Below are 24,699 nucleotides of genomic sequence, written 5' to 3' on the forward strand. Positions count from 1 at the left end.
CTATCCTTTCCACATGAGTTCACTTCTACTGATAGTATAAAATTTAAATACAATTAGTTATATGATGAAACAGCTTTATAAGACTTTCACATAAAAATGTAAGAAATTTAAAGTTATATAAGCACTGATACAAATACTAAACTACTATGTGAATGAATCAATGCACTAAATTAGTATTTTAGCTCCAAGAACTGCATTTTGACTTTTATTAATTATATTTTATATATAATTTTTTCATGTGTACTTTAGGACTATTGAGGATTTAAAAATTTTATTTTTTTTTAAAGATTTTATTTATTTGACACAGAGAGAGAGAGAGATCACAAGTAGGCAGAGAGGCAGGGGGGAAGAGGGGGAGGCAGGCTCCCTGCTGAGCAGAGAACCCGATGTGGGGCTTGATCCCAGGACCCTGAGATCATGACCTGAACCGAAGGCAGAGGCTTAACCCACTGAGCCACCTAGGCGCCCCCCAAAAATTTTATTTTAAATATAATTTTTCATCTTCATCTTTTAATCCTATAAATCTCTTTATTTTTTTACTTGTTTTGAGATTTTATTAATTAATTTATTTATTTGTCAGAGAGAGAGAGAGCAAGATCATCAGGCAGAGTGGCAGGCAGAGGCAGAGGGAGAAGCAGACTCCCCACTGAGCAAGAAGCCCGATGTAGGACTCGATCCCAAGACCCTGGGATCATGACCTGAGCCAAAGGCAGCTGATAAACTGATTGAGCCACCCAGGTATCCCTTATTTTTTTAAAGCCTTTTGTTTTAATCCCAGTTAGTTAAAATACAGTGTTACATTAGTTTCAGGTGTATAATATTGTGATTCAACAATTCCATACTCCATTTTCATCTAAAACCTTTCTACATATCTATGATTATACCATACCTTCAAAGTAACCATCTCTTCTGGGTTGTGCCATCTTTGGTGATTTTGTAACAGAAACTTTATTTTCATTGTTTTTTAATAATGCTAGGCAAACCATGGGATCTAGACAAAAAGCAAGATAAGACAAAAGTTCAGCTATGGCTAATTCCTTCTCTGAAGTGGCTATAAATTTTTATGATACTAAATAGTAATAAATCATTCATACACTTTTGGTTATCTGATTAAGTACATAGCTAATACTTAATATAAAGAACAGAAATACTAGTAATGTGAAAAAATTACAATAAAATTTTCTAGTTATGGCATTTTTATTTGAAAAATTGCTTTACTATTTATTATTATAGCTCCTTTCTTTAATTCTTAAATATATCTGCTGGAATAAAGAAAAATTTCCATAAATGCATAGTAGGTAAAAGGTATTATTACAGGAAAAATCATATACTCTACTTTTCTCTCCTCTGCATTTGAGGAGCTGGAAAGAAGATGTAAGCAAGACAAATGATAAGACAAGAAATAGAAAAAAGATCATTTCACTAATTCTACAAATAAATTAATGGTTTCTCTTTTGCCTTAAAATCTTATATAACAAAGAAGTTGTTCTATATACATTTTATAGCCAAGAGCATTCTAAATCTATTAATTTTATGAAATTAATAGGATGATTGTAAACACAGAACCCTATGATTTATTGGTAATGGGGGATTGGTGCAGTTGCAGTTTGTGTTTGTTGAAGAACTGTAAGAAAAGAAAATAGTGATGTACATAACAGGGGATAGAAGAAAAAGCAGAAAGTTATGCATTTAAAGTAGGTTAACATGAAACCACTAGTTAAGGCAGCATACATTTTCTTAATATCTTACATTATCTTGCAAAAGGAGACTTTAAGAATCTTTGCTTAACTAGTATCTAATGCAATATATAATTGAATATGCTAAATGGAAAATTTAAATTTAAATTAAATTTTAATTTAATTTAAATAGTATAAATCCCAAATTATATATTTTAATTAAATGCTAAGGTAGTATATTTTTAGAATGTTAATTAGAAAAGCAGAATAGTAGTCAAAAAGTTATTTTTCAAGCATGAGGATACCTAATATTTCCATTAGTCTAGCAACAATTTATCATTATTAAGCATGATTTACATGGTTCACAGAGATTATATTTCTCAAGATTAGGGAAAATAGTTGTCAATATTTGGGCATACCTCATAATTATATGTGACCTAAGGTATTTTAAGAGTTGGGTAGTTCTATATGAATTCAACATGACATCAATAAAAATAACAAATATTTTAAAGATTTTTTTTATTTATTCATTTGAGAGAGATACAGAGACAGAGAGAGCACAAGCAGGAGGAGAGGCAGAGTGAGAGGGAGAAGCAGACTCCCCACTGAGCTTTCCTCATTATTATCAAGATTAGATAATATATATAAAATATTTAGGAGAGTTATCTAGCTCAATTCACACAAAAAGATAATTTTATTCATCAGGGGCACATAAAGAGTGCTACATTTTCAATATCCTTTCATTCTAAAACATTGTGATTGCAACCTTAAATTTATTAAAACTTACAGTAATGCAAGTTGCAAAGGGATAATAATAAGAAGCAAGAAAAATAGTAATTCTAGATGGGGAAAAAAAATCACTTGATTTTGATAGTCCCTGGAAATATCACTGTGAAATAAGATCTACGCTAACCCCCAAAAATATAGTCAAGTAGACATGTCAAGGGACAAGTTTATTGTAAAGAGTACAGCCTGTGGTAGTTTTTTATTGCATTACAAAATCAGTTTTATACATTTAAATCTACTCCTTTGATTTCTTTCATGAGTGTTCTATAGTTCCTCAAGTATAGATCCTTTACCTCTTTAGTTAGGTTTATTCCCAGGTATCTTATGGTTCTTGGTGCTATAGTAAATGGAATCAATTCTCTAATTTCCCTTTCTGTATTTTCATTGTTAGTGTATAAGAAAGCCACTGATTTCTGCACATTGACTTTGTATCCTGCCACGCTGCTGAATTGCTGTATGAGTTCTAGTAGTTTGGGGGTGGAGTCTTTGGGTTTTCCATATAAAGAATCATGTCATCTGCGAAGAGAGAGAGTTTGACTTCTTCATTACCAATTTGGATACCTTTTATTTCTCTCTGTTGTCTGATTGCTGTTGCTAGGACTTCTAATAGTATGTTGAACAAGAGTGGTGAAAGTGGGCATCCTTGTCTTGTTCCTGATCTCAATGGGAAGGCTGCAAGCTTTTTCCCATTGAGGATGATATTTGCTGTGGGTCTTTCATAGACAGATTTGATGAGGTTCAGGAATGTTCCCTCTATCCCTATACTTTGAAGCGTTTTAATCAGGAACGGATGTTGGATTTTGTCAAATGCTTTTGACTCTATGGTCAATTAATCTTCGACAAAACAGGAAAAAATATACAGTGGAAAAAAGACAGTCTCTTCAATAAATGGTGCTGGGAAAACTGGACAGCTATATGTAGAAGAATGAAACTCGACCATTCTCTTACACCATACACAAAGATCAACTCAAAATGGATAAAAGACCTCAACGTGAGACAGGAATCTATCAGAATCTTAGAGGAGAACATAGGCAGTAATCTCTTTGATATCAGCCACAGCAATTTCTTTCAAGATACGTCTCCAAAGGCAAAGGAAACAAAAGCGAAAATAAACTTCTGGGACTTCATCAAAATCAAAAGCTTCTGCACAGCAAAGGAAACAGTCAAAAAAACAAAGAGGCAACCCGTGGAATGGGAGAAGATATTTGCAAATGACAGTACAGACAAAAGGTTGATATCCAGGATCTATAATGAACTCCTCAAACTCAACCCACATGAAAAAGACAAACACATCAAAAAATGGGCAGAAGATATGAACAGACACTTCTCCAATCAAGACATACAAATGGCTATCAGACACATGAAAAAATGCTCATCATCATTAGCCCTCAGGGAGATTCAAATTAAAACCACATTGAGATATCACCTTACACCAGTTAGAATGGCCAAAATTAACAAAACAGGAAACAACATGTGTTGGAGAGGATGTGGAGAAAGGGGAACCCTCTTACACTGTTGGTGGGAATGCAAGTTGGTGCAGCCTCTTTGGAGAACAGTGTGGAGATTCCTCAAGAAATTAAAAATAGAGCTTCCCTGGGACGCCTGGGTGGCGCAGTTGGTTGGACGACTGCCTCGGCTCAGGGCGTGATCCTGGAGTCCCGGGATCGAGTCCCGCATCGGGCTCCCAGCTCCATGGGGAGTCTGCTTCGCTCTCTGACCTTCTCCTCGCTCATGCTCTCTCTCACTGTCTCTCTCTCTCAAATAAATAAATAAAATCTTTAAAAAAAAAAAATAGAGCTTCCCTACGACCCTGCAATTGCACTCCTGGGTATTTACCCCAAAGATACAGATGTCGTGAAAAGAAGGGCCATCTGTACCCCAATGTTTATAGCAGCAATGGCCACAGTCGACAAACTATGGAAAGAACCAAGATGCCCTTCAACGGATGAATGGATAAGGAAGATGTGGTCCATATACACTATGGAGTATTATGCCTCCATCAGAAAGGACGAATATCCAACTTTTGTAGCAACATGGACGGGACTGGAAGAGATTATGCTGAGTGAAATCAGTCAAGCAGAGAGAGTCAATTATCATATGGTTTCACTCATTTGTGGAGCATAACCAATAGCATGGAGGACAAGGGGCGTTAGAGAGGAGTAGGGAATTTGGGTAAATTGGAAGGGGAGATGAATCATGAGAGACTATGGACTCTGAAAAACAGTCTGAGGGGTTTGAAGTGGCGGGGGGTGGGAGGTTGGGGTACCAGGTGGTGGGTATTATAGAGGGCACAGCTTGCATGGAGCACTGGGTGTGGTGAAAAAATAATGAATACTGTTTTTCTGAAAATAAATAAATTGGGGGAAAAAAAAATCTACTCCTTTGAGATCATCAATGGGAGGATGGTGTTGCAGTTTTTAAAATCTTTTATTTCCCAGTATGACTTGCTCAGTGTCTGGGAAATAGGTTTTAAATACATTTTTATAAAATATTTAAAGAAACCCATAAGGAAGCTGAGTTTCTATTACACATATGACTCTGTACTTCATTATCTCATTTAAGTAACATAACCTATATAGGCATTAGAATATTCTTAAAATTATTTCATCCCCTGTATAATCCCTTTTCAGTTTCTAGAGTCCTAATATTAGCTCACTGGTTGATACTCTTGTTAACTTCATACATAAAAACCTTATTATCCATTTTTGTATGTATAAGTACATACAAGTACAGTAGTGCTGTAAAATAAGTTATAAGTCAAGGCTGGATGACTAGATGTACTTCATCATTTTATTTATTTATTTATTTATTTTTGAATTTTTTTTTTTTAAGACTTTATTTATTTGTCAGAGAGAGAGGGAGAGAGAGCAAGCATAGGCAGACAGAGGCAGAGGGAGAAGCAGGCTCCCTGCCGAGCAAGGAGCCCGATGTGGGACTCGATCCCTGGACGCTGGGATCATGACCTGAGCCGAAGGCAGGGGGAGGGCCAGAAAGGGAGGGGCAGAGGGAATCTTAAGCAGGTTCCACGCCGTGTGGATCCCAAAGCGGGGCTTAATCTCACAACCCTGAAATCATGACCTGAGCTGAAATCTGGAGTTGGACACTTAACCAACTGAGGCACCTAGGCATCCCATATTCCATTTTTCTAAGGAGTGCTATTTACTAATTTAAATTTGTCTTGCCAAATAGAAACAAAGACTTAAATGACTGCAATACACACACCCAGTCATACACGTACACACAACCAAAAGCATTTAGTGACTTTTATCTAATTTACTGCTGACTTAGTTAATAGTTATTTATTGAACATCTACTATATGGCAGGCATGGTATCTCTCAGGTTCTGGGAATTCAGTGGGGAATAAGGAGAGTCTTAGCCCTCCAGGATCTTACTATTTAAATCGCCTTTATTATTGTTTTGTTGAAAGCACATATGATCAAAATTCTTATTAATTATTTTTGGAAATCACTGAAATAAACAAAATAAATCATCAACAAACTTTATTTTGCCACAGTTTTGTCTATACTCTTCCCTTTCGATCCTTAACACTCATTGTTTAGTTATCCTATCATTTTGCAACCTGATCTCTTTGCTATAGCTCATGAAGTACTCAATTCATATTAAAAAGTTAGCCTAACTTATTTTCTACTTGGCTTCATTCTGGACTATAACTCAATGTTAACATCATAGTCTCAAGCTATTTTCATCACTGAAATAAAATAAACAAGTATTTATTAAATGCTTAATATGTATTGAGTGTATTTTAGATATTATAAACAGCTGCAAGATAATTCTTATCCCTAGTTGTGGTCCTACCTTTATAACTAAATTAACCTTGTTTGCTTCATTCTACTCTTTCTTCACTGTCTGAAATTTGAAATGTAACATGTATAAATATGATAAATGTTGGAAAATCATATTGTGTTTTTGTCCTTATATTCTTACCCCTCAAACTTCTTATCATTGCTCTCTACCCAAACCCCTATACTCAGAATTCATCCTAAGGAGAGTTCCACATACACCCCAAGCATCTATTCTCTTCCCCATCCTGTTCCTCTCCATCTTTCTACCAGTTATGTTCACTACTTTTAGGTTATTGACTCGTGTTTTCAATAAACCAGCAATGCTCTCCACTGCAGTTATAAACCTTAAACTTCCCTAGGTATCTGCTAAATTCTAACACAGATCACCAGGTTCTAAAATTATTTCTGTTCATGAGGCAACAGTAAAAACAAAAAGACAAAATAAAACCCCATAAAAACAAGACCAGTCATTACCTGTTTATGCTTATGTCCATCATATTTATTAAGCAATAACTTACTAAGGATAACAACAGTCAGAACACAAACTCAAACTGAGTAAATATAACTCCCCACAAATTTAGATTTCATCCTATGGCTTCCAAGCAATTCCTCTTCCCACTTCCTGTCCTCCTCCTGTTTTTTTCTGTTTAAAGCAGATGGCCTCATTTATCCCAATAGAAGTCATCAATACTGAGTCTCCCCTGATGATTGCCTATACCATATGTCTCCCTGGCCCCCTTCTTCTTCACTAATCAGCAAACTCAGTCGTATTTTTCCTCTATCTGCAGCTTTCTTAAATAATTAACCCTCTGCCTTTGTCCTGTTTTTATTCTCATCTTAAATCAAATATTGCTATGCGGACTCATACCCCTTGGCTAATAAATACATGTGTAAGATACAAACAGGAAGTATGTGTTTGCAACTAAGCAACTTGTGCTAAAGTTTTTCATGGGAGAAATCTGAATTAAAGCTTCCATGATATGTGTAATTATGCCCCACCCCCACAAGCCTTGTTAGACTGGAGATCTTAACTGATTCCACTTAATTAAGTTTCTCTTCTCTGATGCTCCACCCTCCCTACCCCCTACCCCCAGAGATGGCTAGTCTCCAGCAGTTTTAAGGACAATGTTGCCCTCTGGTGGCTTACGATTTTCAAGTTGGCAGGTTAGCCATACAAGATATAGATAGATCAATCGATCTATCTCCATGTATATTACTAGCAAATTTTTAAGGTTTAAGTATCTAAAATATCATTTTAATTTATTAGTAAGTAAAAGTTTAAAATTATGGCCATTATTTTAGGCAGATTTAAGTAAGTTCACATATTGAAATGTAAACAGGAAAGATACTAGAAAGTTCTTTTTCTGTAAGAAGAAAACCAGAAGTACAGAGTCTTAAATGATTCAGTCACAGATACAAAGTGACATAAGTGCTACATTATTAGCCCAATAGAAATTAAAGTATCATAATTGGAGAGGATCCTACTGATTTTCTTTATCATGACTTCATCCTTAACCTTACTTTGGATATTTCTATTCTGAATATATGTTGTGAGGGGGCAGTAGAGAAAAAGAATGAGAAGAATTTAAAAGGTCATCATTAAGTTTGACATTTCAGAATTCAAATTTTAAAGAAAAAATTTGCTTTTATTTTATCAATCTAATATTTTGATCAAACAAAAGTAAAACAAAAACGTAACAGAGACATAAAACCTCCCACAGCAGTAAGAATGCAATTTGGTTTACAATCATGTAATTAAAGTAATGATCCCTATAAAAAATTATACAGCTGCCATTTTGGATTTTTACCCAACAGATACACATAATGACTATTGTCAAAATGTTAAATTTAAGATGTGGTTGTTAACTTGTATGTCTGCTTGTCCTTTTACATTTGTTACCCTACCATGCCACCTTGTGACAGATAAAAATGGGCTTAATTTTTGCCTGATGATGATTATGTCTAACTTTTGTCCATTAAAACAATGATTTGGTTTTTATGTATGAACATAAATTCCTTATTAAAATTTTTGCTAAAATCTATTATTTATTGTGCTGATTTATTAAAAATGAGCTCAACAACAACGAAAATCCCTTAGTTATAAGAATTAGCAAAAAAGACCTATATATTTCAAGAGACAGAGTTTAACAAAATAAACTTTGCTTTAGCTTCATTATCAGAAACTATTACAAACATTGTAAATATCTTTAAAAAATAACTATTGAACATAAATAAGTAATAATTATTTGTTGAACTTCGGCTGAATCAGTACTTAAGCCACTTCTGATATTTGAACTTCCCCCAGGAGCTTCAGAAACTTTCGTTGTTCTCAAAACAGCTACTTATAGAATGTTTGTTGCACCCACTATTGTTAAGAGTTTGGAGTTACTATTTCCCTTGTTACTACTCCCTGAGATAGTACTCAGTTAACTGAGTTCTGATTAACTTAACAGGAGTTTACATCACAGGAGTATGGGAAGCACAAAGAAAGTTGAATAGAGCACATATTCACATTTTCTTTAAAAATGCCTAAAATTTCACTCTCTCAAACCTGACATATGCAGTGAAAAATACCACATTATCTCAAAAGATAAGGGGTGTCACTAATATAACACTAAAAAAGTAAAGTTGAACATTTGTGAATATAAAATTAAATCATCAAGAATTTATCAATAAAGTGCTATGTCAAAAAATATCAGCTATTTCTTGGAAACCAGTGGTATTTTGGTTATTTTTATTTTTGTTTTTAAAAAAAATATATATATATACATTTTTTAAATTCTATGGATTAATGATTAAAATAATAAGTGGGAAAATTAATAAAGAAAAATTAATCTTCTGAATGCTTCTTTGAATAATTATATAAGCTAGAACTATAAAATAGATTCTCTGTTTTTCTCAAGACTAATGGTACTTTTATGAAAACATTTTACTGATGTCAAAATCATTGTAAATTAAGAAGCTGTTGAACAAGAAAAACTCAAAACAGCTTTTAAAAAGAGGTCACATTACTTATATTAAACCTATGAGTCCATGAGTAAATATAAAATTACAAGTAAATGCTAAGTTATATACAATATGCAAATAATTTTAAGTAGTTTTAATCATAGACATAAAGTCATAATGGCGAGCTATTTTATGCCCTGAGACTATAAACTACTCTGCTATTAAGTAATGATACTAAAATGATTACAGGTATCCAAAGAAGCAAATGATTTGAAGAATCAAATGGGATAGAAAAAAGGATACTTCTGAACATTTCCCAAGTTCAGCATAATCCTGAATATATACATTGTATTTCTTTCAAAAAGTGAAGCTGTGAAGCCCTCACAGCTAATATTCATGAAGCTAACAAGTTTATAGAAATAATTTATCAAACAATCAAGCAATTTAAAAACACAGAAAGGAATAAGCACATGAAGCACTCTTTAGAATCAACATTTGTCAAAGTGAACCAATTTAGAAATAAATTACACCATAATCCTCAGTGCACAATAGACAGAATTATCAATAACAAAATAAATAAGAAATAGGGGGAAGTGAAGATAAGAATTTAAGTGCATAACCAATCATTTAATGTAATAACATAATTCTTGTTACGTTTTAAGTTTTCAGAATTATTACCTTATATATACTCATATCTGTAAATTTTATTTCTGTTCTTATTAAGTATTATTAAATATGATTTGGGAAATAATATTTTAAAAGAATTTATCTTCAATATCAGACACAAAATTATTATTCAAAGAGCATTCATCACCCACCTAATTTTTTCCTTAATTTCTTTGACTTCATCTTCTGTGCTCTCTTCAACATTTGCTGAGCAGTAGCAATATCCTTAAAGCCCCTATTAAAAGATTAAATTTAATAAAGGCAAAACAACTATCCAGACCATATTAATATATCTATATGCATATAAACATACATATCTGAACTATATAGGTTCCCATTTAAGAATCTGTAACATGCATAGTTTCTTAAAAAATAATTCATAAAGTCTTGAAAAATAACTGCCCTGAACACTTAAAAGTCTCTCAATTTCTTCATATTTTAGTGTAAAATAGACCACATACCATTCTTTTGAAATTTTTTCTTCTTTTTCAGTTTTTAGCAAACTCTTTCTGCTGGTCTTTGATTCAGGAGTCCAGGATAAAGTCCCATTTTGTGATCTGGCAATAGAAAAAAACTATACTAACTGAATCAACACAAGTATATCAGCACTTTTTAAAACTACAAGCTGTTTATGTTGTCTCAAACTTGGAAATAAAATCCATTTAACTTACAGAAAAACTTTATCTTGAAAAGTAATAAAAGTCTGCCATTAATTTAAAATGTTTACATTTCAATTACTTGAAGCATATTTCAATCCTTTTGTCGAAAGAAATGCGGCACTGGAATTTTTATTCTAATCCTTATCTCTACCTATATAGTAGTATTTAAAAGTTCACTTGTTTACAACCATTAATGACATTATTTCACTGACACTTTTGTTGTTGCTTTAAGGAAACTACCTCACACTTTTTTTTTTTTTACTGAAAACCCTATAAAATGATTACACTTTTAACATTAAATGCCCTTCCATCTTCTATACAAGCAAATTTGTGCCTACTTTTCATCATTTTACTACTTTTGTAGTAAGTGTAATACCCTACTCATGGGTTGATCCTCTAAAAGAGTACTGTAGCTTACCTGCTATTAAACTGTGCATGTTCTGATGAAAACAAATCTTCTTTCTTATTACATAGCCATGCTTGAGCTGGATGACTTCGTAAATTCAGTGAAGTATCATCATATTTTAAGGTTCCAGAGAACTTATCAGGAGAGTAATGTATATTAAGTATAAAATAAATTGAAAAATTCCAGCACTTATATATTACTTTACATGCATATTGTTGAGCAGTCTCCCAAGGAAAACACATATAAAAATTGAAAATTATAATAAATTTATGTAATACACATAAAAATGTACTTTATTGTAGTGGTGGGCGATATGATTTTTGGTATTGTTTGCATATACATAATGATTAATTGCAAAGATCTTAAAAAATATCAGAAAACAAAAACTTCAAAGATTATCAAATAAATAACAGATATTGCAGTCCATTGACCTCTGACTGAGAATCTTCAGCTGTTGCCCTCTTAATGCATATTTTTGTATTTTTAAAGTGCTGTCAACTAGTGATTTTAGTCTACTGCCAAATATGCAGCTGAAGTATATCTTTTTTTTTTTTTGCTACTGTGAAATAAAGTGTTGAAAGAAATCCAAAATAAAGAAAAAAATAGGAGCAAATGAAAGAAAAGCTATATGAAAAATTACATCTGGGGATGAGGAGGAAGTCAGAGGCTTCTAAAAGTAATTGTGTTTTTCAAGTCAATAAATTGCATTATTAATCACTGCAGCACAGCATAACCTTAAAAATGAGAAAAGATGGAGCACTAAGAGATTTCCATGACATGTTACCTTTGGCCAGTGCAGCTGGTTTGGGACAAGCAGTGTTTGTGAAGGAAAGCGGGTGGAATCTAAAGTTAGCCATTCTTTCTCTAAGGCAGCCTGCACAAATAATAAACAATGTATATAATTCAGTTGCATCATGTTTACAAAGAGCCTTTTAAATTGTCTTTTATACGACAAATGTTAAGAGAATATGTCGGAGTTTTTATTTACAGGAAAATATGCTACTTGCTATTGTGGGATGTTATACACCTGTTTAATGCAAACATTGTAAAAAAATAAAAAACTTCTCAACCCTAAGTGGGATAAAGTGAGAATGTGAGTACTTAAGTGTTCCAAAAAATAAGAGGTGCAGATTGTTCAGTGTATTTAACTATTTCATAACCATGATTCTGAGCCAACTCCGGATGTCACTGAGGGAAATAATCTTTAATCTCTTTATAATGCAAATTTTAATATTTTCCACCAAACCTCACTATTGAGAGTTTATGGTATTTTAACACGTTAGTATCAGTTTTTCCATAAACAGTGTCTATATGATAGCTTTTACTTAATTTCTTCAAAAATTTCACAAATTTTCTGAAGAGGTGGAAAACAAATTTTGTGGCAACATAAAAATCATGGATCCTAATATTAGAGTCTCTAAATCAAGTGTGTGAATGATAAAAAATGTAAATTTAAACTTTGAAATGATACTTTTGTAAGTCCCTTCACTTTTTAATCTTAAAATATCTTTATTCCATTTATGTAATTTATTTTACCTTTTGACAGAGGACCTATACTAAGTATGCTATTGTTACAGCATTTAGGATATAATTATCTAAATTTCATTGCCTGTATTAGCTAATATGGTTTAAAATAAACTTCTCTGGTTCTATGAAGTTTTTTGAATCTTTACAAAAAAGATCAGAATGCCCATGAACTTGTTTTTTTTTAAGCTCTAAAAAAATCAGATATTTGTCACTTTTATTTTTAAAGATTTTTAAATTTTATTTATTTAGATTGTATTTATTTATGAAAGAGAGAGAGAGAAATTATGAGCATGAGCCAGAGAGGGGCAGAGAGAGAAGGGAAGGAGACTCCCACTGAGCAAGGAACCCTATGTGGAGCTTGATCCCAGAACCCTGGGATCATGACCTGAGCCAAAAGCAGATGCTTAGTAGACTGAGCCACCCAGGTGCCCCTTTTTTAAATATTTATTTATTTATTTATTTATTTTGGAGAGAGGGAGAGCAAGAGGAAAGGGGCAGAGGGAGAGGGACAGGGAATCTCAAGCTGACTCTGTGCTGAGCAGGAGCACTACATGGGGCTCAATCACATGGCCCTGAGATCATAACCTGAGCCAAAACCAAGATTTGGTCACTTACCTGACTGCACCTCTCAGATGCCCCAATAGTCAAATATTTATGATTTAAAAACTAGAATGATTATATTTTGAGGAGAACTAAATGTTATTTTCCATTTATACAATTTTCAGTGTTTCTTGATTATGCAGTTGTTTGACAAGTACAATGTCCAATTTTTTCCAGGCAGACATTATTAACATACATATCACAGTTATATATTTTTAAGAATAAATATATGGTTTAAACTGTGCTATTTGATGCAAACAGGATCCAAGGCTCCGATTTTTTAATTCTTTATTTTATGTGGCAAATAAAGAAAAATCCAGTTCAATCCCAGGAAAGACTAAGGCCCATGGCATAGCAATGATCATCAAACTCATATTCTTACTCTGATGAAAACTATTAAAGTGAAGAGAGAATGTGAAAATGTGGAGACAATACAATGAAAGGCAATGTGGCAGAGGATTCTGGGAAAATGGTGGAGGAGGAAGAACAGGGACCCTGTCTCCCAACCTAGAAAATGATTGCACTTGCAGAATCCATCTGATGTAACTATTTTGGAACTCTGGAATTTACTGATGGCTTATAACTTCCAGGGAAAAACTTGGATGGTAAATTGGGGTTAATTTTAGTCAATTTCAGCTTTTGGCACAGCTGCCAGCTCTACCCTTTGGCCCTGAGTTAGGCAGCTATTCAGGAGTAGCCTGTACATAGCTTGTACAGCCAGGGTGGACAATAAGGACCCTGTCCTCCAAATGTGATGATCTGTGCACTAATCACTGATTACTTCCGATACAGAGGTGCAAAGACGTGGGTGTCCTTATACTTCCCGTCTTGTTGCAAGCCCCTGCCCTGCCAGCGAAGTGATTTCCAGGGGTTTTAATGGGTTGGTGTCCTTCCCTTACCCCTTTACTTTTCTCTTTTTCATCTTTTGGGAGTGAGATATCTAAGACTAGGATGCTCTTTTTTTTTTTAAGGCAAGAATGGGGTACCTGGGTGGCTCAGTTATTAAGCATCTGCCTTTCAGCTCAGGCCATGATCCCACGGTTCTGTGATCAAGCCCCACATTGGGCTCCCTCCTTGGTGAGAAGCCTGCTTCTCCCTCTGCCACTCCCCCTGCTTGTGCTCTTGTTCTCGCTGTGTCTCTCTCTGTCAAATAAATAAATAAAATCTCAAAAAAAAATTTAAAAAAGACTAGAATATTCAAAAGCATCTGCATATATGTGGGAAATTAGATTGTCAACAAATATATATAGGGGAAGGCACAGGCTCAGAAAAGACCTGAAGAGACCTTAAGTTTATATAAAACTCAGGCTGATACTCAGCACAGAGACACACTACAATAATATAGAAACAAACATAATAAAAGCAAAAACAAAATCCCAGCAAACCCTGCGAAGAGAATCTAATTTCTAGAGTCACCATAATCATTACATTCAATATCCAATTGTAAATTTTAAGATTTTTTATTTATTTATTTGAGAGAGAGAGAGACAGTGAGAGAGAGCATGAGCGAGGAGAAGGTCAGAGAGCGAAGCAGACTCCCCATGGAGCTGGGAGCCTGATGTGGGACTCGATCCCGGGACTCCAGGATCACGCCCTGAGCCGAAGGCAGTCATCCAACCAACTGAGCCACCCAGGCGTCCCTCCAATTGTAAATTTTAAAAAAGTCACAAAGCATTCAAAGAAACAGAAGTTTATGGCACACTCAAAGAAAAAATAAATAAATCAACCAAAACTATCCTTAAATAAAGACCTCATGGCAGATTTACCAGACAAAGATCTTTAAATAATTGTTTTAAAGATATTTAAAGAACTAAAAGGAGGGGAAATGATGTATAAACAAAACAGAAATATCAATTAAGAGACAGAAAATCTACAGAGAAATCAAGAAGAAATTTTGGAGTTCTTAAGTGCAGTAGCTGAAATGAAATATTCCCTAGTGGGATTCACTAGAGAGATATGTCTCTGAGTAGGCAGATAAAAAATTAGTGAGCTTGAAGATAGAACAATATAATTACCCGTTTGAGGAATAGCAAAAAAAAAAAAAAAAAGATTGAAGAAAAGTGAATAGAACCTAAGGGACCTGTGAGATACCATCAAGCAGACCAACATATATACCATGGAAGTCATAGAAGGAACAGAGAAAGAAAGAAGCAGAGTGCATATTTGAAGAAATAATGACCAAAATTTTCCCAAATTCAATGACAAGCCTGAATATAAACATCCAAGCAACTCAAAGAACTTGAAATACAATGAACTCAGAACCCACACTGAGACACATAATCAAACTTTGAGAAGCCAAAGACAGAGAATCTTGAAAGAAGCCAATGAGAAGTAACTTATCACATATAAGGAATCCTTAATAAGACAGCTAGCAGATTTCTTACCAGAACCTTGAAGCCCTAAGGCAGTGAGCTGATGTATTCAAAGTGCTAAAAGTTAAAACAAAAAACAAAAAAACAAATAACTGTCAACCAAAATTCCTGTACTGTCAAAACTGTCCTTCAAAATCAAGAGAGAAATTAAAATAGTCCTAGTCAAACAAATGCTGATAGAGTTCATTACCTTTAGGTCTTCCTGAAAGAAATGCTAAAGAGAGTGCTGCAGGTGGAAATGAAGACACAAGAGGCAATTGGAAGTCGTGTGAAAAAAAAAAAAAGTGAAGATCCCAGTAAAGATAAATACATGGGAAATTATAAAATCCAATATTATTGTAACAACAGTTTGTAACCCTACTTTTTGTTTCTACATGATTTAAAGAGACTAATAGAGGAAAAAAGAAACAACTATAGCTTTAAAAACTAGTATTATTGTGACTTTGGTTTATAACTCCTCATTTAGTTTCCTACATAATTTAAGGTATAATGCATTTAAAGGAATTATTGGTTTAGTATATAAAGAGGTAATTTTGTGATGTCAACAACTGAAAAGGGTCGAGAATGGAGCTGTACAGGAACAAGTTTTGGGGATGCTATTGAAGTTAAGAGGGCATAAATTCAAACTGCAGTGTTACAACTTTAAAATGTTAAGAAAGATTGAGAAGTTACTGTTTAATAGCTATATAGTTTCAGTTTTACAGGATGAAGAGAGTTCTGAATATGGATTAAATGGCAGTGATAGTAAAACAACTTTATGAATGTATTTAATACTATTGAATACACACAAAAATTAAGACAGTAAATTTTATACGTATCTTACTAAAATTTAAAATATTGGAAGAAAAATTTGAAAGGTAATGAGGACTAATTGTGGGAAGGACCAGTATTGCCAGGTAAGGAGCCTTATTTATACACTGTTGTGTACACACACACACACACACACACACACACACCTTTTCTTCTTTTAAACACCTGCCAACCATCTCCTGTTTTATATTCTCTGGGACTCAAGTTGTTTTCTTTCTACAGCAGGCTAAAGACTCACAAAGAGTGATTTCTCTGTCATAGCACATAGATGTTGATGAAGTCTCTTTCTTAAGCTATACAAAGTCTAGGGAAAAAAACTTAGTCTTTAAATTGATATCTAAAAGTGCAGAAAACATTGAAAATAGTTTTTCTTGGTTTTTAATGCAAGGTCACAAACTTTTGTAAGATTCCTGAACAGGGGCACCTTGGTGGTTCAGTGGGTTAAAACCTCTGCCTTCAGCTCAGGTCATGATCCCAGGGTCCTGGGATTGAGCCCCACATCAGTGCTTTCTGCTCAGCAGGGAGCCTGCTTCCTCCTCTTTCTCTGCCTGCCTCTCTGCCTACTTGTGATCTCTGTCTGTCAAATAAGTAAATAAAATCTTAAAAAAAAAAAAAAAGATTACAGAACAATTCTTTAACCACTATCTCAGAAATTTGTAGAAGCATAAAGAGAGGGCTTAGTATAAAATGCTAAAGATAATTTTAGTGATTATGTAATCACAACCAAAATTGTTACTAAGACTACTGATTTATGGGAGTTCAAGCTTATTAATATCTAGTATATTTGGCAGTACTTTGTTGAAAAATAAAACCTCAAAATGTCAAGAGAAATTGGCCAAGATTATAAATATACTACTGTTTTAAAAATGTATATTAATATATCATGCTTACCACTGGACATTTATATAAATTTCAGTTATTGCTTAAGAAAACCTTCTGTTCAGATATTCTTTAACTTACAACTGAGGATCTGGAAAACTTCCTGGTTATCAGAAGACTACTAGCAAATTTACTAGCATATTAAAAATGAACCTGAATTTAGATAGATCTGTAACTTTGTGTTCAAAATTGAATGTTTGAAGTGGCGGGGGGGTGGGAGGTTGGGGTACCAGGTGGTGGGTATTATAGAGGGCACGGATTGCATGGAGCACTGGGTGTGGTGAAAAAATAATGAATACTGTTTTTCTAAAAATAAATAAATTGGAAAAAAAATTGAATGTTTGATCAGATATATATGTATTTGGCTTTTGACCAGAGAAGAAATCATTCTACAATTCAACTTTGAGAATCTAGAATATAAAGCTATCATGGAGAAGAGCTACAAATAACATTCATGTCTATTTGGGTATGTATATGCAAAATTTTTCAGGCCATCTACTATAATATTTTCATTTGATGCATGAAACTAGTATCAGACTTGCCCTAAGTCACAAGTCAGTGAAAACTGAACAAGTCCTAGAAATCCTAAAAGCCATGACTTGATATTTTTCTTTCTCCCTTAACTATCCCCTCCCCTGTCCCAACACTTTCCTCTTCTTCTGCCCAAGTTGCCTCTTACTATCCCCAAAGTAATTCTTTCTAATACTTCCTGATAACTTTTGGAGCATCTTAGGATCCTTACAGTTTGAAAAATTGACCCATTATTAATCTCAAATCTCACTCTCTAAACCTTCTCCTCTGGGGTGCCTGTATGGCTCAGTTGGTTAAGTGTCTGACTTCAGTTCAGGTCATGATCTCAGAGTCCTGGGATTGAGCCCCATATGGGACTCTATGCTCAGTGGAGAGTCTATAGATTCTCCTTCCCTTTCTGTCTGCCCCACCGCTGGCTTGTGCTGTCTCTCGCTCTCAAATATATATATATATACCTTTTCTTCCATCTTCAGTGAAAAATCATGGTGGCTCATATTCTTGGAGACTGTTATACTCCATGCATACCTACTAAATTGATATCTAAAAGTGCAGAAAACATTGAAAATAGTTTTTCTTGGTTTTTAATGCAAGGTTTTTCATCAAACAAAATATCACTTAAGTCTTTTTCTTTGCCTGTAATTTAGGTTGCATTTGTTTACTTTGCCATAATGTACTGGTGTATGTAACACTCTGTGAAGTTAATTTGAGATCGGGATCAAACATGAACTCCAGAACTGAAAGTTGTCCAGCTTGACACATGTGTCTCCTCAAAAATTATTCCTGAAAACTTACTGAATTTTACTTTGGTCTGAGAAAAAAAAAATCCAAATTTGTTGTGGTTTTCTATATTTATATTATATTAGCTTTTCTCATCTTCTCTAGGTTTAGGGACTCTTAAGAGGACTTGTAATGTTTAAATTTAAAGATAACTATTTTTTTCATATATTGTCTTCTATGTAGTATACTTTAAGTAACAGAGAAAATAAACCTTGTTAAATTAAGTCAACAATTAAAAGTATTATCTAAAATTACCTTATAATTTAAAGGTACAAATAAAAGTGCAACTGTAGATCACTATGCCATATTAGATTTAACATATCTATTATTTAGATATTTATTTGTTATTGCATATACTTTATGGCAAGGTGGCAAAAATCTCCCCTAAAGGAAATTGAGACCTAAGTTTATTAAAACTTCTGCTAAAATAATTCTTTTAAAAAGGTTATTCACCTTGAATTGTGAACTCAAAGCCCACAAAAATGCCTTATTCATAACTGCTTCCAAGGTTTATTATGAGTAATATATAATAGTTGCTTAATGCCAGGAGACAATACTCCATGGGTCTCAATTTCTGCATGTCTTGTGACAACTCTCTTTCCAGACTATCTTTTCAAGGATCTTTATATAGTTAACACCCTGGGAAGACAGAGATAGTGTTTTCCCCCATGTTGGAGGGCACTATGCTTACCCAGGACTCATGTAGCGTGAGTCACGTTGATTCAATTGATAGGGTTTGGACATTGTTCACAGTGGAGGAAAATGCTAAAGTTATTTTGTGAGTAGGACATTTTAGGCTAGTTCAAAGTACTGTTGTTGTTGCTTCTATATCTAAATTGTAAAGTAGAAACTGATGTATTACATGTTTCACTTTTCTACCCCTAAGTGCCAGAGAGGCTTATCCCAAAGGGGAAGAGTTGCAGGTAGAGAAGTGTTGGTGTGAAAAACTCCTGTAATTTGATACTAGTTGGATGATCAATGGGTCAGGATTTAGTCTGAGTACCTCTACCCTGTGATGTTTTAAAATGTGAACACAAAATCATGTAATAAATTTTCCTTCAGGTGTTTTCCAAGTCCATGTGGAATATGTGTAGGAGAGATACCTAGAATCAAAAGACAATAAGAACACCTGGAGTGTTATAAAGCTAAGAAGAAACTTTATCAGTCACTAGATCCTGTGGATAAAGGGATTAAAATTGAGGGATAAACAAGGTGAGGATAACCTGGTACACGTGCCACTTTTAGATGAGAAACCATTTTAGCTCAGCCTATAAGAGGAAATAACAGCATAAAGCTTGAAATAATAAAGCTTTGAAATAAGCCTCTAAAGAATGTCTGCTCATATGCTATCTGCCAACAAGATTAATTAAAATTCAATACTTTTTAGAGAAAGAAAACATCTTGCAGGGTCTTTACATTTTTTTCCATATATTTTTGATACTTCATCAAAGGTTAAATGCTGAAAGAGAGAACTGACTGACTCGAAATGCAAGAAACATACAGTCAATAGAAATAAACCTACAAGTGATCCAGGTATTGCAATTAACTGAGAAAGCTTTGAAAATATCATATGTGGTATGATCAAGAAAATATAGGAAGTGATAGAAAACTTCAAGATAAATGGAATTTATAATAAATAATCAAACAAAAATTCTAGAACTAAAAAATAGAATAACTAAAATTAAGAATTCAAAATATGGGCTAAAAATAATTAGGTAACATAAGAGAGATGGTTAATAAACTATAAGATGTGTCAGTAGGAAACAACCATATTAAAAGACAGAAGAAAAAAAAAGAACAATTCAAAAGAGAGTCTAAGAGACACATGTGAAATGGTGAGAAATTCTAACATACACAATTTTGGAACCACTTTACATCAAAGAAGAGAAATAATGAAAAAGATTAAATTTTTGAAATAAATGGCTAAGAAATTTCTAAAACTGATGAAAGACATAAGCCACATATTCAAGAAGCCATGTGGTCTCCTTAATATAAGCAGAGCAAATACAAATAAAATTACACCTTTACAGAAAAACACAGAAAATGAACCTTAAAAGTAGGCAGGGGAATGGGGGTGAGATGATATCTTTAGAGAGGAAAAAGAAAAACTTTTTACTGACTTTTCATCAGAATCCATGAAAGTCAGAAGCTAATGAAAAAGCATCTTTAAACACCAAAATCTTACCTAGAATTCTATACCTAGAGAAGATATCCTCCAAAATTTAAAGTAGGAGAAATGTTCAAGCAATAAAAAAGACTCAACCTGAATTAAATAATTACTAAAGAAAATCCTCAGGGAAAATAAAATGAATCCAGATGGAAGCATGTTAATGTAGGGAGAAAAAAGTACATGGAAAAACAACCACAACTTAATAAGCTAATGAAGGGGGAAAAAGAAAAAACAAACAAAAAACTTAATTCATGCACCGAAGGCAATAAAAAACTAAAAGGGAATATAGAACACATGAACAAACAAAAAGCAAATACAAAGATGGCATTTATAAACCTAATTATACTCTTATTAAAATAGTCTGAATATATTAATGAAAAAATGTCAGAGTAGAATATAAAAATAAGCAAATCCAATTATATGCTCTTATAAGAGTCATACTTTAAATATAAAACAGAGAAATGTTAAATGGGAATGTTTAGAAAAACATATACTACTATAAAATTACTAGCCAAAAGAAGCCTATAGGTATGAAAATATTGGAGGAAGTAGCATTTAGTTAAAGAGGAAAACTATATGAAAGAAGGGAATTTTATTATGATGAAAGGGTCAATGACACAATGTCTTAACTATTGTCTTAACTATACAAAATATGTATGACCTAATAATGTAGCCTCAAAGTACAAAGCAAAATTTGACAGACTAAAAGCTCATTTAGAAAAACCCACATAGTAAGAGATTCTAGCATTTTTCTGTCAATAACTGATAGAATTCCTCCCCCCCAAATCACTAAGCATTAAGAAGATTTTTAAAAACAATAAACCTGAAGTATCTGAGATTTTAATAATAAAATACATATATTCCTTTCAAGTGCACATGGAACATTTCTCCAAATAGATTATATGCTGAGACACACTTTTTTTTTTTTTTAAATCTCACATCAAACTCTTCCAGAAAACGGAAACAGGGGAAATACTTCCCAATCAAATGTATAAGGCTAACATAACCTTGACACCAAAATCTAGATTAGGAGTTTTATAAAAAAGAAAATTTACACATCCAACTTCTCTAATATAAATGCTAATCCTAAACAAGTATTAGTAAATCAAATTCAGAGATATGTAAAAAAGATAATACATTATAGCTAAGTTGGTTTATTTGAATATGAGATTTAGTGTTTGGAAAATCAATGTTATATTCATAAAAAGTATTTGATAAAATCCAACTCATTTATAAAATCATCATCATCATCATCATCATATTAGTATCTTGGAATGGTAAAAATGTGTTAAGGAAGGTAACTTCCTGAATCAAATATAGAGTTACTATAAGAAACCTATATTAAACATCTATTTAGTGAAAGCTTATTTATTGAAAGCTTTCGCTCACAGACAAAAAGCTAGAAAATGATGTCCACTATCACAACTACTCAACACTTTACTGGAAATAATAAGGCAAGAAAAACAAAAGGCTTAAGAATTGGAAAAAAAGAAATAAAATTATAATTATTTTCAGATTACATGATTGTATATACAAAATACAAAATCCCTGAGAGATAACCTACTAAAATTAATAAGTGATTTCAGCAAAGTGGCTGAATATAAGGTCAACATACAAAAATAAATACAATATTAGAAAACATAAAATATCTAGAAATAAATCTAACCAAAAATGTACAAGACCACTGTGAAGAAAACTACAGAGCATTGTGGACAGAAATTTTAAATGGCTTACATAAGTGATAGGACAGTCTGTGTTCATGGATTTAAAAAAGTAATAGTCTAAAAACATCAGTTCTTCCAAATTGATTTATAGATTCACTTGACCCAAGGGAACATGACCCCTTCTTCACACTATACACATAAAAATCAATTCTAGATGCACCCAGACTTAAATGCTGAAAGTTAATAAGGTTTCTAAAATATCTTAATGATCTAAGAGTAAGAAAAGATTTTTCATATGTCACAATTAAAATTATTTGTAATTTGAAATTAGAAACATTCTGTTCATTAAAATTATCCATAAAGACACTGAAAAGGTAAGCTCCAGAAGATATTTGCAAGGAAAAACAGGGTAGTATTCATAATATATAAAGAAGTTCTACAAATCAACAAGAAAAAAAGATGTACAACCCAATGGAAAAATATGCCAACCCTTGATTATATCACAAAAGTGGCTAAATGGTCAATAAGCATGCTAAAAGGTATTCAACTATTAATTATGACAGAAATGTAAATTAAAATAATAAGATAACACCACAAACTTACTGAAATGTAAGAAAAAGACATGAAAGTACATTGGTGTACATAGAGCTTCCTCTGAAACCCTCATATTCTGCTGATAGGACTATATCCTGATACATTCACTTTGAAATAAGATTAGGCATTATCAACTAAACATAGGTAAATGTTAAGGCTCAGAAATTCTCTTCCTAAAAGAAGTATGAATATCCACACCAAAAGATATGCATAAAAATGTTCATAACATTTGGTCATAAAAGGCAATACTAGAATAATTCAACAAAAAAATATCTTCCAAGTAGTATATACTTTTAAAAAGTGGTATATTTAAGGGGCACCTGGGTAACTCAGTGGGTTAAATCCTCTGCCTTCGGCTCAGGCCATGACTCTAGAGTCCTGGGATCAAGTCCCACATCAGGTTCTCTGCTCAGTAGCGAGCCTGCTTCCTCCCCCCCCACCTCCCTCTCTGCCTACTTGTGATCTCTGTCTGTCAAATAAATAAAATCTTTTTAAAAAGTGGTATATTCAACCTGGTACCAGGTTGTGGGTATTATAGAGGGCACAGCTTGCATGGAGCACTGGGTGTGGTGAAAAAATAATGAATACTGTTTTTCTGAAAATAAATAAATTGGGAAAAAAAAGTGGTATATTCAAATAATAGATAAAAAGTGGTACTGACAAAAGAGCGATATATTTACACTCAATAACACAGATAAATCTCACAGAATATTATTACATGAAAGAAGAGTACATGCTATAGGATTCCACTTACAGCAAGTTCAAAATTAGGGAAAACTACTCTATGATGATGGAGGTATGAATACTAGAGAGGCATGAGGAAGTCTGGAGGTGTTCATATGTTCTATATCTTCATCTGAGTGGTGTTTATGTGGGTGTAACTGCCTAGAGAAGAGGAAGTATGGGGAGTAAAACCAGAATGTGAAAGGTAAGTGCTTTATACAATAAAATCGAGCTCAATTTGGTTGGAGCATATAGAAGCCATAGGAAAGAAGTGGCATAGATGTCTGGAGAGTGTGCTACCTTACTATGGAATACTTAAATAGCAATTTAGAGAAGATGCTCTCATTTCCTAGGCAACAAAGAACTACAAAATGCTGTTAAGCAGGGCATGAATTAAGCTCAGAGTTATATTTAGTGAAGGGTAACTGATAAACAAAACATGGCATAAATTTGGTCAAAGAACATACAGAAACTCTTGTAAATAATCTATGACTACGTTCTGCACACATCTGTAGAGTACAAAAAGAAGATACTAAGAAATTAGAAGCATACTTTTTCAAAGGTTATTTTTTAAAAATCCGTAACATAGTGTGAATCTTAGAAGCTGAGTTAGCTCCAAAGTAGTATGCTAAAAAAAATTAAAACCAATATTTATATTTTGTAGTTGGTACTTACTTCATCAAATGTAAAATCCTCTAAGTTTATTTCTTCATATTCTTCTTCAGATTCTTCATTCTTAATAGCCTCTAAAGCTGTTGTCAGTTTCTTTCTCAAAAGAAAGCCCTTCCAAACTGCCTAAACAAAAATTTAAAGCATGTTATACAAGGTTATAGATCAAACTACAAACCAGATTCTCTGTGTTATCCCATTAGGAAGATAAAACATCTAAGACCTTAGTTTAATGGCTCAATAATCTGTTTTTTGAACTTTATGTGACACTTAAAACTGTAAGATAAATTAAACAACTGCATGTGTCTAAAGTTCTGAATCTCAGGAGACTTTCCTTGTGGTAAGCAGAAAAGAATCTCTAAAACTCCCTCAAATGCACATGTAGGTCAACCAATCAATTATCTGACAATTCCACCCGGACCCATTCTAAACTAAGAAGA

At 33.3% G+C, this 24,699-nt stretch overlaps 1 protein-coding gene across 1 annotated transcript in view; it reads right to left on the bottom strand.

Annotated features, from left to right (window-relative positions):
* The window catches only part of LRRIQ1 (leucine rich repeats and IQ motif containing 1), a 195,320-nt gene that overhangs the window by 84,865 nt on the left and 85,756 nt on the right, over positions 1-24,699 (bottom strand). Inside the window, exons 17-22 of the mRNA XM_044228184.1 lie at positions 24,266-24,385; positions 11,728-11,817; positions 10,956-11,077; positions 10,340-10,435; positions 10,031-10,113; positions 890-991 (exon numbers count right to left, since the gene is read on the bottom strand). Of these exons, the coding sequence (XP_044084119.1) occupies positions 890-991; positions 10,031-10,113; positions 10,340-10,435; positions 10,956-11,077; positions 11,728-11,817; positions 24,266-24,385 (613 nt within the window). The remainder of the gene's footprint in view (positions 1-889; positions 992-10,030; positions 10,114-10,339; positions 10,436-10,955; positions 11,078-11,727; positions 11,818-24,265; positions 24,386-24,699) is intronic.

The sequence above is a fragment of the Neovison vison genome, chromosome 12, assembly GCF_020171115.1.
Source record: "Neovison vison isolate M4711 chromosome 12, ASM_NN_V1, whole genome shotgun sequence".
Lineage (NCBI taxonomy): Eukaryota > Metazoa > Chordata > Mammalia > Carnivora > Mustelidae > Neogale > Neogale vison.